General features: G+C 37.1%; 1 protein-coding gene across 6 annotated transcripts in view; it reads right to left on the bottom strand.

Moving 5' to 3' along the window:
- Positions 1-441: 441 nt before the first annotated feature.
- CNTN1 (contactin 1) overlaps positions 442-16,679 on the bottom strand; it is a 260,640-nt gene continuing 244,402 nt past the window's right edge. For all 6 annotated transcript variants that reach the window (XM_068933516.1, XM_068933522.1, XM_068933528.1 and 3 more), the window contains one exon: positions 442-2,924. In XM_068933516.1, the coding sequence (XP_068789617.1) occupies positions 2,845-2,924 (80 nt within the window). In that variant the 3' untranslated portion in view covers positions 442-2,844. The remainder of the gene's footprint in view (positions 2,925-16,679) is intronic.

The following is a 16,679-nucleotide window of genomic DNA, read 5'->3' as shown; positions in this document are numbered from 1 at the left end:
TCCAAAAATGCTGAAAAGCTCTTGGGAGATTCTCTGTCACTGAAGTTATGAAAAATCTTCTTTCTTTCTATATCACCTGTAATTAAAGCAAAACAGCCACCTTTATTTCACAGAAGTTCTTTAACTTGAGCAAAATTCACAAGAACACAGGGATGGATACACATGGCCTCATTCCATCCGATCCCTTACTGTTACGGATAACCACATCATCATTACAAAACTAGAAAGCTCCAATTCAAAAGACAATTATTATATCTTGAGTAACATTAATACATTTATTTAATTGTAATTTACTTTTCATTCATAAAAAGGACAAAGTACGGTCCTGCTCTACTCATTTGAAAAAAATGATAAAAAGTAACTAAAAAACAATTCAAAATTCATCAGTATCAAATAATAGTAATATCAAGTTTCCTGAAATATAAAGAAACAACAAATATGTCTATCTATATAAACTTTAATTAAGAACCTTGCATTTTAAAGCAGATGATACAACAGTTAGTTTTTCTTGACAATAGTTTGAAACTGAAGGTCCCAGTCAGGTTTATACAATTATGTGAAACAATGAAAAATCTGGAACTATCTGATCATTATGTGAGATCTACCTCATCTGTGTTGCTGTTTTAAAAAAGAAGTGGCTTTCCCTCCCAGGTCATTTTCATGCAAAAACTAACTAGTTTTGCTTCCTACATTGTGTATTAGAAAAGTAAAAGGCAATCATGCATTTGGCAAAAGATTTAGTTGTGGTTGTAGATTATATAAAAATGAGTCATACTGCAAAAGAACCAAATCGAATAAAATACAACGAAACATAAATTTTTGTACAGAAGGCTTACAACATATTAGTTTCTTATGTATGAAGACAACTCATTTTTCTTTCAAATAATTATACAATTTATGAAACTCAGTAGTGTTTGACACCTTGACATTCCTCTATAGGGAAGTTATCACTTTCACCTATTTAAAAAAGTTTCATCTTGTAACAAATAGTTAAAATTAAACTAAAACAGCATTACTGATATTTCTTAATGAAGACTCTACACTTTTACATGTAAATATATAGTACAAAATTATACAAATTAAAGAAGGGGGTGTAAATTATTAATAGACCTATTCTTGCTTCATGTAAATATTATTATGGACCTCTACAGTATCAGTTCTAAAAAGATAAAATCTATTTCTAAGTAGCTCGCAAGGTTGTGCTAATAAAATATGATTCAAAGCTTATAATTCTTGAAGCATCAGACATTGCACTATTACTTGAGCCAGCTGATTCAATATCACTGTGTTTCTTCAACATTCACACTCAAACTAAATTCCCAGCACACCATGGAAAATGAAAGGAATGTGCATTTCTTCAACAACTTAAAAAAAAAATCAAAACAAAAACCCATTGAAACACTGTAGACACAGTCAGAACAAAAACATTCTCTACCTCTAATAGCATTCCCAGTTTGCAAAGGCCATAGTTAACATTTAGATTCGACTAACAGTTGGGATCTGACGTTCATGTATTAACACGATCCAATCATAGTTGGATCATTCAGAATTCTATCAAATAGGGAAACAGTCTCAGAACTTTAAAACTCTTATTTACAATACTATGAACATTAGAATAATATTAGGTTCTTGAAAAAGCATATAATTCTCCCAAATGTAGGCCTTCGATATAGGAAGGTAACATCTGGCATCTGCAGCATAAAAATGTAAATATCATAATAATATTTTTACTGTGCTACTCTGAGTTTGCCATTTAGTCTACATTTTTTTCGTATACTTTAAATCTTTTCACTTTAAAAAATAACATAAGTTTCCTACCATTTTATGGTCCATTTGGCTGATCTTATCCTGTACTCCATTTTCAAGCTAAGCGCTCTTATTAATACCTTAATAATAATAGTAGTAATAATCAAAAAGAAATATATGATGCTACTTCTCTGAAAGCTGACATTTCACTCCCACAATCAGCAATCAAGACTGTAGCAGCAAATCCTGATTAGAGTAAATTAAATGCAACAGAGAGGCATGTGCTGTCATTAGCATTATCTCTACAAAAGAACTGAAACAGTAATTGATATAAAAAATCAGCATTTTTGAACAGAATTATTTAAAGAGAAGAATATGGTAAATCTAGTGTCACTGAAATTCGTGGTAAATTCTTTTAAGTTCAGCACGCTATGAATATCTTAGGTGTTCTGAACATATTTAAAATAACAAAATCCCGTTTCACTGAATTTTATTTCAAATCCTTGAAATTATATTCAATAGCCTCAAGAAATACAGCTCTAAAAATAAATAAATGTTTTTGCTTTGACTGTATCTCTAAAAACTGGTAATCCCAATAAATGATGATGGGGCCATTCAAAAATATGCAGTACACAAAACATATAAGATAGTACAGACAGACGTAGTACTCTTACATTTATCACATACAATCAACATTTCAATCTCTATTATATTTCACAATTTGTTATTCAAGTTAAAGCACCTACATATGGTGATTTTACTTTCACTGTACAGCCTAGGTTATTGGATTTTAACACTGTAACTTGCCCCATTGGACCGAATCATGCAACTGTCACAGATCAGCGTAAGTGTTTTATAAGGCATATTGGAACAAGTTAAAAATCATTTCTTATCCTTTCAAAAGTTGATTTACTTAATGAAGGAGTTCCTGGATGCCTCAGTCCTCTTAAAGTTCATAGGAAATTGGTAGGGTAATTTATTTTAAAGTGTAATTTATTTGGCTTAGGATGGTGCCACAGGACTCAGAAAGAGTTGCAGTCCTCATGTTCGAAGGGAGTCCTTTGCCTTGGGTTGAGGACAAGATAAATTGGGCTACATTCAGAACTCCAGGTAGGCAAGGACACCAAGGGTCGGCAGCAGCAGGCCAAGAAGCGTCGGCGGGACTCCAACGGTGGCACCTGCACATTGAACAGATAGATAACATGGCGTTGGTCTTACTTCAGCATCACCCGTGGCAAACAACCCTGGAGGCAGGCAAGAACTCAGCGTAAGAAGGCTTGAAAAGCAGCTGGCATATCTCAGCACAGCTTCTACCTGTACGGATAACCTGAAATGGGTAAAGAGACTTGCTATAGCACAGCAGAGGACTCGGTCTTTTGTTCTGCAGGAGTTGTTTATTCAGCGTGTTTATACAGCCAGCAAGGCTATTCAGAACACATCAGTGTATTTTGATTTGGATGGTCCAACAAGCCAGGAGGTTATACCAGGAGGTAAAAGGTCAAAATAAATATTTAAACATGTGAAAACAAAATTAATGGAGTCTTTGAAATGTGATGAAGCAAAGAGACACCTTTGGAAATGTTAATGTTATTATGATCAGCAATAATCTGAGAGATGTCAAAGAGCCTGGTGCATTTGTTTACCTGCTGGCTTACAAAGTCCAGATGGCTGATTTCTAACAGCTTGGCATTTACACATTTATGTTTGCTAAAGTCACAAGGGTCTTTCTTAAGCAAATATTTTAAGACAAAAAATATGAATTGACAGCTTACAAACTTTATGTGATTCGCTCTGACAAACAGGCATAATTGCTGTTCTATTAAAATGATTTGTGTTGCCATGGTCCAGCTCCCTGTAAAGAAGTTTCTATATTATAAAATAATCCAACCAAAATGAGACCAACTGGCAGCTTTGCTGCCCATCTTGGAGACGAGCCAAAGACTGTCTCAAAGGTGCTGGAGAACAGGCTATTCTTTCATCCCCAAGAGGTTCTTCTAGTGGCAGCGTGTAGGTGGACAATGTGGCCATGGTTTACTGCCATCCAGTCTAAGGACAGAAGTGTTTGTAATTGGCTGTCATGGTCATGAGGAGCTGCTGGATCCTACTTGCTGGAGAGATCTGTAGCAAAAAGTTATACTGACTGAAGAAAACAACAGACTGAAAAGGCAGCATATGAACTAAACAGCACAGATTCCAGCAGGCAGTCCCTGTTCTAGCCAACAACTGGGCACAGTGTGCAAAATTTCAAGCAATCTTTCATAAAATTTAAAGCCCCAAAAGACCACTCATATTTTCTCATCAGACCTCTTGCATGGACAAGTAAATTACATCATCTGGCCCAGCATCACATATGCTTCTAGAAAGACAGATCTGTAGGTTTTATGTGTGTGCCTGATAAATTTCTGCATCTTTCAGGATGAAGACCTTGATTCTTCACTTTGTGTCTGTCTCAAACCTTCTATTAATAAAGTGCTGTACTAATTATAAGTTAACAAATCAAGATCCTGAGTGTGAAAAAATGCTGTTTTGAAATAAAAAGATGCCAAATAAGTATCTGAAAGCTACCTTCAAGAATTCATTTGTCAGAGTAGTTCCTACCCACAGTAATAAGCAGAAAGTAAGGAAATCAAATGGAAATGAAACTGACAGATAACAAAATACATTTTTTATAAAGTATGTGGAGTAAGTCCAAATCAGGAAACTCCAAAGTTCATCAGCTCAGCAGTTGGCTGTGGTTATATGAAACTGATAATATTCAGTTATTTGTGGCTCCTACATAGATAATTGCAGGGTTTGTTTTCTGAAAGGGTTTTCACAGTATGTCTCAATGCACTATAGGTTTGCCTTCCTTCTGATCAACACCTTCTCTGATGCACTATCCATGCACTATTTGCAATTCCAAGATGAAAACTTTGCCCCCCAGACAAGTCTTACCCAGTAAGTGATCATATACAGAGTCTTAACCTTTGCACTAGGCAGAGCTTGTCCATACTGATACATTAATGTATTCATAACTCATTGCAGCAATTCCTTTGGATTCTGTACATATACAGTTATATGTAAATTCCATGCATACACTGAAAGCTCTTGAGTTTATTATTTACCCATGAAATATTTAAAGGATTATCCCTCTGCAAAATCAAATCTCTCTGGAGGCTAAAACAAGAGGCAGGGCCAAAGCACACCAGTAGAAACCTTTCTGTGGTTTGCATAAGGTATTATAATTAGATGTAACAGTCAGTCTCCAGTGGGGAAAAGATGACTCAGACAAGGACTAATAGAATGAAAACTAGCAGAGCAGAAATAAAGGTAAAAACAATATAGTTTCCCATTGGAGTGGAGGAGGATCAGTAACAGCTACTGTCCTACCCACTGCCAAGAGACGGTCATCTATTTTTCTACTAACAAATTCATGGCTTAAGCCATGAAATACCATAGCATGCTACAGTGCAAGCAAATGTCTTATCTGGGCGCCTATAGCTGTGGAGTCTGGAAACTGATGTCCACAAATCAAAACAAATGCTTTTATTTTAAGAGTCCTCCCATCTGAGGGCTGCACTTGTGTTGGCCTCTTTGAGGAGAATCCGGGCCTCCTTGCAGAATCATTTAAGTGAGCTCTGATCAGCACTTCCCCATGCTCACAGCACAACCTCCTCTCCTCATCTGGCTTTAAACGGCCCTGCCATTTCGAACGATGACAGCTTTCAGGCAGTTGTTTTGAAAGCCAGCTGGGAAGATCTCTCAAACTAGTGTGCTGCTGCTTCTTTCCTCACAACTGACTTGTGACAGGGCTTCCCAAGTCAGAATTAATTCCTGAGTACAGTGGGAAGAATCAGGTTCCACCTGATATATATAGTACAGGTAAATCACTGCAGGGAGGTTGGCCCAAAGACACCTTTCAGCCAAATCCTCTCTAACAAAGGTGTTAGAGGAGCATGTGCCCTCCCCAGCCCAGGAATGGAAGGATGTTTTTGAGGTGACCAAATAGCACATGACAGGGCGTGCCTGCAGTTGTTCATGTGATGCATGTACAGCTTGTCATGTCACAAATCATTTAACAAAAAGAGGGGCAATGCTTGCTGCCCACTTTTGAAGGGACAGGGGAAAGAGGAGAAGAGAGTGATTAATAGCTCTGATGGACCAAATGACTCAAGAGTTCCTACTCCTGCTTTACGGAACTTTGTTGGTTTACACCACAAACACACAGATTTTGCAAAAGCAGAATATTGGGACCTTTTTCAAAGGATGTAAAAAGGTAAACAATACAGATGATAGAAGAATCAGAGGACAACAAAAAAGGCTGATGCCTGATGTGTTTCAGGGGGCTTTCAGTACTATTATAGAGGTAGATCCAAAAGACAGCATGTCCTGACCCAATGCTGAAGCTCTCTGCAGAGATATATTCAGAAGATAGCCTCCAAGATGTGACCAACTGTTCCCCTCTTGCTTCTAACACAGAAGGTGGAAACAACTATTTTTACACGATGCAGATTTCTCCATTGTCCAGCCAGGGAGAAAGTCCACAGCATGTGCCATGAAGCCAGAACTGTAGGGCTCTTCCCACAGAATTTATTTTCAACTTCAACCATATTCCTTTTATTCTCCTCCTCTTTCTAAGTCCACCACCCTACTACTCCTAACTCTGCTTCCCACTCAGATGAAGTCCTTCTGCTTTCCACTCTCGTCTTCTCTTATAGCAAACTCCACCCTCAGCTTTCTCTTGCCTCAGACCTCTCAAACTCTCCTCTGCTCCCACTCCTACCCTTTCTACTACTACTATGAGGCTGCCTTCTGAAGTCAAGATATTTCCCTAATACCTTTCTGATATCCAAGCACTTGTAAAATCGAGACAAGAGATCTACCAATCCTTCTTCATCAGCTCAATGCAGCTGTAAAAGGTACCTTTCTGTGAATAAAACATTTTTGCACAGAAAGCAGTATATCCACTGCAAGATATAAAATAAAATTAAGGAAAATATTGGAATATTGCTTGTATAAGTAACCATAAAGAGAGGAATTTTATGTTTAAAATGAACACTAATGTATGTTGATATATATTCCTAAATAGAACAACTGCACATTTTGGCAATCATGAAAGTACTGGGATATATTTACCTGTACTTTTTAGAGATATATGAGACACGTGAGTCTTTTTTTGCAGTCTTTATCCCCAAATATCAAAGTAGTCATCCTTAAAAAATGAACAGCGGCCACAGAAGACAAATTCCAGATTACATATTTAAGAATATCCACACAAAATGTATTCGACCTTTGTCAGACAGGATAATGCAACTGGAAAGACAGAACTAAACTCATACTTTGAACGCCTCTAATGTAGAAAAACATGACAAAAAAGTTTGCTGAATGAACCTGAATAATGAACGGGTATGAGGAAATTTCTATTTGCATGCAACTATTCTATAAAGAGAAAGGAATAATAAATCTTCCCCTGAGAAGTGCTCTTCTGGCTCCAGATTTCATAGTAAGCAATTCACCGCATTACAGCAGTTCCATACAAGGTTCAGATGCTGTTGCAGAGATTCTTGAAACAGCTCTCTACAATGAAGCCAATCCTATTCTTAGACAGCCCATTAACAGAGCATTAGGAGGACAAATACACATTAAACAGACCTTCTCTTTTTTTCTTTTTTCTAGTTAGATTACTAACTCACATGTCAGAAGCCATACTTTACTTGAAATATGGACCACCAGAGCATGACAGCCAGTACTCTGCTGTAGCTCATGAATGGAAATTTAATGTAAGTTTTGACTGAGTACCGACTGCAGGATTTAAGACTATACAATAGAGTAACGCAATTGCAATCAGTCAATCTTAATAACCTTTCAAAAAACTAGAAAAGTGCCAGATAAAGACTTAATGAATGTGTACAAATAAACATGTGGACGCAAATTAAAACAGAAGAATTATTACATTCCTTCTAAGTCTGGCCTGGTATGGGCTGGATATATTCAGCACATAAAGCCTCATTCTTTCCTAGGATTATAATGTGCGATCTGTCTCAACCAGCATCTTGTGTTTCCAATGTACATACAATTGCAAACAACAGTCACCAAAACAGAGGCCAAAATCAAGTCAGGATCCTGGTTACAGGATCTAATTACTATTGTAACATGCTATGTGTGGATTTGATAATTAGATTTCTCATTTACTTCAAACAAACAATGAAATGTACACCTTAATTTGTTCTTTCAACAGCTCCAAGCAAAAGCAGTTGTGAAATTTTAGTTGCGTTATCTCTACATTCCCATGAAGGCCTTATTACTGTCTGCTATGGAGTTCCTGTGGTCAGCATTTTAAACCTAGGACTAAACTATCTACAGTAGCATATACGCAGAACGCAGTTTAAAATATAATACAGTTTGCATGTGGTGCATGTGGTTAACCTAACTTTTCTTTCCCACCTTCTATGTTACGCAGCCTTTACGGACAACTTGCTCACAAATGGTTTATCTGAGTAAATGAAAGGAACAACTGCTGGACAGGTTTTACTTCAGCAAGATCATGTGTCACAGGAATTCCTGGTAAAGTCTGTAAAGTCTCACTAATCCATGGCTTTCTATTTGTATGTTAAATTTGGTGTTCATGTCAATCACATAAAGTCTAGGATGAAATCTTTTATACTTCTGAATGGAGAGCCCAGCCTTCACTAACATCGTGAACAGTACTCAATAATTTTCCAACTATATATAAAATGAAATGAATTTAATGCCCAAATGAAATGGGCATTAAGACATTTCAGACTTTTACATATATCTCAAGATGCTGTAATGATTTGTTACCAAAAAAAGGTCATTATTTTCTTCAAATGTTACTTATCTTTAAACCATGGCATTTTCCTCCTTTTTACATCAGTATTCCTTTTGTACCAGATTGTAAAAGAATCTAGAAGACAATTTAGAAATATTACTTTCATCTGATCTGCAAACCAGGAAATTAGTTATTGGTCATCTGCGAAACTGTCCTATGTAACAACTTTTTTCTCAGTGGGAAAGCATTTACCCTGCCAACATACACAAACGTCTAACTATTCTTCGGCTAATCATAAGCTGATCCTGTTGTGGCAAATCTTGTTCTCTGTTTTGTCAGCAAAGGTTGCTCAAGAATTAATATGTATTAAATAACATCAATTTTCTTAGTTTCCAGGAAATGAAAATTGAGTTGTGCTTACACGACTGTTCTAGTTTGAGAAGCACTACATTTTAAAAGTGAATATCTCAGCTGCTCCCTTTACTGTGATTTGTTTTGCATTGTGGAGCTGTCTTAGATACTCTGCTCAGGACCAGACTAGAGTTAGTCCATAGTAAAACCCTAACATGCATGTGTGGAGTTTCCATTCTTGGAGATATTCAAAAGCCATCTGGACATGGTCCTGGGCAATGTGCTCTAGACAACTCTGTTTGAGCAGGAGGTTGGACTAGGGGACCTCCAGAGGTCCCTTCCAACCTCAACCATTCTGTGGTTCTGTGATACAGGGTGGAGATGGCGCCTCTCTGTTTTTCGCTACAGATCCACTCCTACTGTGCTGTACAAATCGTTCCGGTAAATGTAGACTGATTATGTGAATGACAGAGTAGTAACAATTCAGCTTTCATGACACAAGTTATCATACATTTGGTAAAAGAGTAAGTAAGGAAAAGAGCGATCTTACCAGAATTGGTATTTTATATGATTCATAACTAATGTAAAATTGTAACAGAGCGGTTTTCTTACTCTGATAGTTGAGTGTGCCTTTGTGTTTGTTTTACAAAATGGATTGTATTTTTCTGAAAGAATGCTCAAGTTTTATCAATTTTCATGTAAATAATATTCTCCTTTCTGTGCTAGCCAACAGCCCAAGATTGATCTCAGGGCTAACTGTTCTTGTATTTCTCCTTTTTACTTTAAGAAAGGTAAGTGCAAAACCTTATCATATTCTGTTCCTCCTTGCTTCTAACTAAGCACTTCCACTTCTGCAGGAAAAAATTGAGCTAACTGAAATTAAAGGGATTTCTGGCTGCTCAGAATGTCTGAAGGCTGTTCATTACTTTCTTTAGCACCAACTAATCTGTATCAATATCTGTTTTCTGAGCGTTTTCATATTTACCCAGGAAGAAAAGAGTAATGGAATATAATTTCTTTAGGTTAAACTAACCTACATAAGTTTGTGGGTTTGTAGTTCTGTGAACTGACTTCACAATAGAAATTCCACTTGTCCCAGGTGTAAATAACGTCTCCATGAAAAACTGCTGCAAAAGAAATGGGAAATATGGGCAGACAGTTCAAATTCTGCTATCCTTATTCATGGTAAATGGAAAATAACTAAAGTAATCAGAATATGCTTATCGTGTATCACTGGCATCAATGCTAAGTCCTGGATCCAATTTTTCCTTGTCCAGGAATTTCCTTGTTCAGTCATGAGGAAATTTTCCTCTTGCCTATGCCATAAACCTTTCAAGAAAGGATCTATGGAGTAATTCACAGCTTTGTGAATTACTGCTTTTTAGCACAGTATACAGTATATGGTGTCAATAATGCTGTCTGCGCATTTGCCCGTGTTTTGTGCCATGTTAATGTTTCCTGTGTATTCATGGAACAGTTTTCAAACTATTAAAAAAAAAGAGTTTGTTCACCCTACTATACTAATCTTTTTTCTCCTTCTTGAAAAGCCACATGCCAGAACCAAGTAAACTTTTTGTTTTGTTTTGGCAGTGGCACCTGGCTTGCTGGCAGTGTCTGCTGGCACTTGCATGGGCTTCTTTTCTACTGACTCTGCCCCTGCTGAGAAAATGAAAAGATAGGTTGGACTCTGAAGAAAATGAGATAATTTTCAGCAGGCAGACTACTACTTAACTGCCAATAAATGTAAATTATCTCTCAGCTGCCTCTTCCCCTTCACGTGTATTAAACGTTCATTATAGACTCTTTTTGGATGGAGAGTTAAGTAGAAACTCATAGGTAAATTTCTTTATATGTACTTTTTAAAAGTAGAATACCCAACACACAATAGCAAGAACACTCTGTGGAGGTTCTTCTGTGACTAACAAACCCATGCAAAAATCTTATTTGTACTTCATACACACTTTGTGAGCTTCAGGATAGTTATGGCCTAGGTCAGATATGACCTGAATCCTTGTCATGCTTCTCAGCCTCTGCTCTGTCTCTCCAGTTGTGAGCGATCACTCCTGGCAAACTGGCTAACAAGAAGCACTAGGAGTACTGCCAGACCAAGTAAGGCTGAATCATGTGTTCAGCTAGGAAGAGGTGTTCGCTGCTGGAAACTGCCTGCTGGAACAGCAGGAGAAGCTTTGAGTGAGTCTTACTTTAGGCCAGTTTTAGTAGCTTATCCATATAAAAAAGCTTATCTGTGATTACACTGACTGTCTACTGTGGTGAAACACTTGGCTGCAAATGTTCCACACAGTAATGTATTCTGCATTGCCTCAGAATTTATGGCTGGCGATCGTTCAGAGAAAGTCGGTCCTCCTCTGATATAGTCACTGAGAGGTTTTTCATCAAGCTACTTTTTCAGGAAAAAAAAAGGGAGGCCAGGAGAGAGGTTTTTGCTCTAATCCTGAAAAGAAGAAAAGGGACAAATCTTGTTTGGCCAGCTGGCAGGTCTGGAGATTACTGGACCCTGCTTCCTGGGGATTAAGAATCCTGCTTCTTATTCAAGTGAACAGGGTTTTGTGAACGTTTTTGCAAATAAATACATCCCAGGTGTATACCAGATGTATCACTCCTCACTTTGCAAATAAGCTATATTTTAACTAGCCATGTGGTACAATGGGTGAACAGTACAAACAATTCAGGTGCACAATGTAGGTGAATCAATGGCAAAAGTATTACAATTTCAGAATTTCTGTGATCCTGGGAGCAGATGTGGCATGTCTAAATACTAAATAAATAAATGTAGGTACATTAAAAGCCTGCCTTAAAAGTCTTTATCTTTCAGCCTGGAAGCCCTGTCACACATCCCAAGGTGAAGAATGAGGCCCTCAGCATCTACAGCAGCAAAAATGCCCAGCCTCAATGGGCTGGAGCACAGCACCCATGGCTGGGAGAGGCCACCGTCTCTCCCAGCATGTTACCAGGCTTACACAGCCCATGCAGTACAGCACAGCTCTAATGCTCATGAAACTGTGCATGTGCTACACAGTTTCCACGTAGAGGTAAGTTCCATTATTGCACAACCCTTGAGAAACAAGGAGGCTGAGGAAGATGATAGTACAGCCTCTCTCCTGGATCTTTTGAGAATAGCCCAGGCTGTGAGGTGCAGCAGGATATGGGTAGTGGAAAAAGGGCTCCCAAATCCCCGCTAACCTTAACGGCCTAAGGCTCCTCCTGGCCCCAAGTTTCCCAGAGGAAGGGGACTCCAGAACAGAAGTGCTGTGCTGGAGCAAGGAAGGGATAAGTGGAAAGGAGCAATGGGCAACCCAAAACTCAGCTGGTTTCCATGTACTGTCCTATTATGCTTGGGAAGTATCTCTGTTAAAAAGTCATATGATGTGACTACACCATGTATAGGTAACACCAGACATTAAGATTTACCCAAAACACAGGATTAATATCTCTTCAGCTGAAACTTCTGGGATGAATTTAGTCTCCAAAATGACAAAAGTTGTTAGGTCCAACAAATGTTCATACTTTTGAAGAAGAAAATTTTAAATTGATCTTTTGTTAGAATTTCTTTCCTGATAAAGTTTTTACTTCAGCCCCTCTATAGTTAAAAGCCACAAACACCAAACTTGACAATCTCAAACATTCACATCAACTTAGATGAAAGATCCTTCTGACATTTTATACTTAAACAGAATTAATATTCTTCCCTCCATTCACCACTGGCTTAATATAATTGTGTTCAATAGGCATAGAATATAATAACAAGCTTTAGAAGATGGTGGACAGTTAAAGTAAAATACATAGGTATTAATATTAAAAAGTGAGAATGTTTTCAGGGTATCAGACACCTGAGCGGTAAATGCGTTTATCTTTTAAAGTCCTTTAAGTATTCTGAAAAGGGCCTGGAGCATTTTAGGATGGAATAAGATGTACTGTTTAATACATTCATGGAAGGAAGGTAAGAATACACACAAGTATTTCCCATGTTATCACTGATGCTTAGTATTTTGCAAATATGTCTTATGTCATAAATTTAACTTAGCAAATATATGCTCTATTTACGCATTAATACAAAGCCGCCAAATAATCACAGTATATACTATGGTTTTAATTAAACATTTACCATTTAATGTTCCATCACTAAATCTAAAGTTCAGAAGTTTCACAGTTCATAGGAACACAAAATGCTTGGTTGGAAGCTACCTCTGGGGGTCATCTGGTCTGACCTCCCACTTGTACCAGGACTAGTGCCAACACTAGACCGCATCAGCCACAACTTCATCTAGCTGAGTCTCAAAAACCTCCAAAGATCGAAACTGCACAGCCTTTCTTGGCAACCTGTTGTAGCGCTGCGCTACCTTCTTGGTGAAGTTTTTCCTAATGTCCAGCCTTAACCTCCCCAGTTGCAATTTGTAGCCACTGCTCCCTATTAAGTTATCTGCCGTTACCAAGAGTTTGGTTCCCTTACCTTTCTGTCCTTTAGGCCATTATGTGCTTCTGTTAGATTGCCCCTCTTCATCAAACTAAAAAACTTTAGCATTTATTAAAGGGACTAGACTTTGTGATACTTCCTTATTACTAAACAAACAGCTGTGCACCCTGCTGTGCACCAAAGAGAGCTCCTGAAGGCATTTGGACTTTGCCCCCGAAGTCACTAGAAAAAAGGATCATTACTGCCTTTTGTCAGAAAATCACTGGATTTTGTTCTGTTAAGAGAAGGAGGCTTCATCTGAAGAGGCTTTACAGCAGAAATCTAACCTGGGACTTCTGAATCACTCTCCTCATTGACTGAGAAGGAAAGTAGTCTGGCTAGGTTAGGCGTGCAAAATTGAGAGGTATGAAGAATTTGAATAATGAAGTTGCACTACTTGGTACTGAAAATTAAAACACATAAGAATTGCCATGACTAGCAAGTATTCCCTTTTCCATTCCTTCACCCTTGTGATCACGTCTGCAATCCTGTCTAGCTTATTAAGAGGAAAAAATTAATGAGACGAGTCTTCCAAAGATTACTTTAAATCACTCTAAACACTAGTTGGCTAGCTTTGATTTCTCAAAGCAATTAAAAATACTGTAAAAATATAATTCAATATTTAAATGCCTTACCAAGAGGTGAAAGCAGAATTTGTAATAAATTAAATCATTATACATTAAAGAAATTACAATAGTAAAGCAAAATATTAATCTTCGCATTCACTCTACAAGCCATATGATGTTTTCCTGCGATATTCTTTTTGCTACGTTGCTATATTTAGGCAAAAGAGAGGTAACGTAAATAATGGCCTTTCAGATCTTTTCCACCTTCTTCTGATGATACGGTTACATGAATATAAAATACCTGGCATTTTGTTTCATAAAACAGAGGAGTATAGTGTCCTTGTGATGGTCTAATAAAAAAGAAAAGCAATTTTTTTAATATTTAGTTATTATTAATCTCAATAACTGGATAGACTAATGAAGAAGAATAAACCAGCTACATCTGATTTGAATGCCAGACCATTAGTTCATGGATGGCCCTATTGAAACAGTGGCAATCAAAAGCTTCCTGGAATTTTTAATAAAAGAATTTTTAACTGCACATTGAAACTTAATTTATTTTTCTTCTTCATCTTATGTGTTTTAAAAGTCAGTTATTGTTTGGTGGATAACATCCAAACTGCTGAAAACAATAAAGAAAATACATTAGTATTTCACAAGAAGAACCAATCCTTCACTCATCAGCTAAATATTATTCAAGCATTTTGTAGTACATTTTCCTAAAGTTGAGAATATAGGATCCAGCTTTAGTGAGTTCAGATCAAAGGCCTATCTGTATCAGGACACTGACTCTAACAGTAGTCAATAACAGTGGAAAGGAAAATTAAATTCATGGCACGCAGAATATGACTTTCCCCTTATATACTTTCCTATTCCTGTCAATCAGCAGCTGCTGAGTCAAAGGCTGAATGCAAGACATTGTTTCAAATAAAAATTGATAGACCAAATCTCCATTTATAACTGTAGCCCGCACAACATCCTGCCACAGGAAGTTCCATAATTTAATTTAGTGCCATTTAAAAAGTATTTCTTTGATTGTTTTCAATCTGCTGCTGCTAATGTCATTGAGTACCTTCATTCTCATACTGTGAAGAAAAGTGAATAATCTTTTCCCACTCATCTCTTCCTTATCATTCACGATTACCTTACTTAAGCCATCCTTAATCTAGCTGAAGACTCCTTGCCTCTCTAGCTCTCCTCATCCTGCTAAGACACTTGCTAACTTTCTCTATGCTTTTTAGTTCTTCTATACACTGTCTGTGGTCTAACATCAATTCAAAGAATATTTTCTTTTCTGTGATAGTCACATCTTCCTGTAACATTCCCGCAAGCTTGGGGATAGCCAGCAAAATCTCCAACATGTAGCAAGTCAAAACATGTAATAAGACATAAGAAGTTGCCACAGATTTCTCTTTTGCTAATCTTTAAAGGTATTACAGAGTTCTCATGCATTCATGCTATAGCCCTCAGTGGGGATTTTGCTGGCAATTCCCAAGCTTGCACAGACAGGTATGTAGCAACTCAGACTGAACATGAAAAGCCAGGCACAGGAAGAAGGTACAAGGTGTTTCACAAGGCAGTGGTCATTTTTCTGCTTTCCAGTGTATGGGAACTAAGGATTCCTGCCCTGTTAGTATTACTGTTACAATGCATAACCTATACTGCTCTTGTTTTGTATGATATTGTTCTCTTACATCTCTGTTATAAATGCATGTACACATACACACTTGGCTAATTTCTAGCCGTGCAGCTAGTAGCTGTACACCTAGAAACCTGCTAACACAGGTTAGTTATGAGCATTATGGCTAACAATGAAATTGTGTTACATTCACTTTTTCACTCAGGCTCTTCTATATAAATAAACATAAACAACAAAATAAATAGCATCAAGAATATCATAGGATAATACGGCACAACTAGATAACGAAACATTTCCACAGTCCTTCCTGCTACTGAATGTGAATATAAGAAAAAGAAAAGGAAATTAAGGAAAATTATGTCAAACCTTAGCTGTCAAAGTAAAGTCTGGAAATAAACAGCACCAATAAATTGAACTGTGATGAAATCAAATGTCATAATGAAGGGAAAACACAAGAAATACTGGAGAACTGGAAATGTTGTTTTAGGCAAATTTGTGTACCCAGGTTAGAGGTTATTCTGAGTATCTCCTACTTCATTTTCAAGCCATGGGACAACAGCCAAATGCATTGTTAAAATTATAGTTCTTAAACAGCTCAGCCCTTTTGGAAGGATATGTTTAGTTTAGTAGAACATTTTTTCTACATTTTTGTCACAATTGCGTAATAAGCTCCAAGTTCAGTATTATGATATGGGCTTCATACCATACACAGCCAGTTAGATATCTATTTTCATAGTCGTTCTTTATGATTCTACCAGCTTGCTCCTCTTACTCTTCTTAATATCACAACCATCTTTGCAAGAGATGGACATTTTGGAATTACGAACAAAAGATTTTGACTATACCACCCTGAAAGTGAATGATCACCTGATTTATTCGATGCTAAAATGTGCAATAAATGTTAACGTCCCTTTTAAAATAATAACAATATAAATAAATGAAAAGATAAAATAATTAAAACGTTGGGATGTTAGCTACCAAAGGGCAAAAACATATGCATTTTGCTCTGAAAAAGCTATATACTTCAAAGTCAGTATTTTTACAGGATTCTAAAATAGGCTTTTGTCAAATGAAATACATATACATGTAAGCAGTGTACGCAGAGAAGCTGTAATTTTGTTTTCTTGCTATAAGCAT

The sequence above is a fragment of the Struthio camelus genome, chromosome 1 (assembly GCF_040807025.1).
Source record: "Struthio camelus isolate bStrCam1 chromosome 1, bStrCam1.hap1, whole genome shotgun sequence".
NCBI lineage: Eukaryota > Metazoa > Chordata > Aves > Struthioniformes > Struthionidae > Struthio > Struthio camelus.
This window is presented reverse-complemented; position numbering and strand designations above follow the sequence as displayed.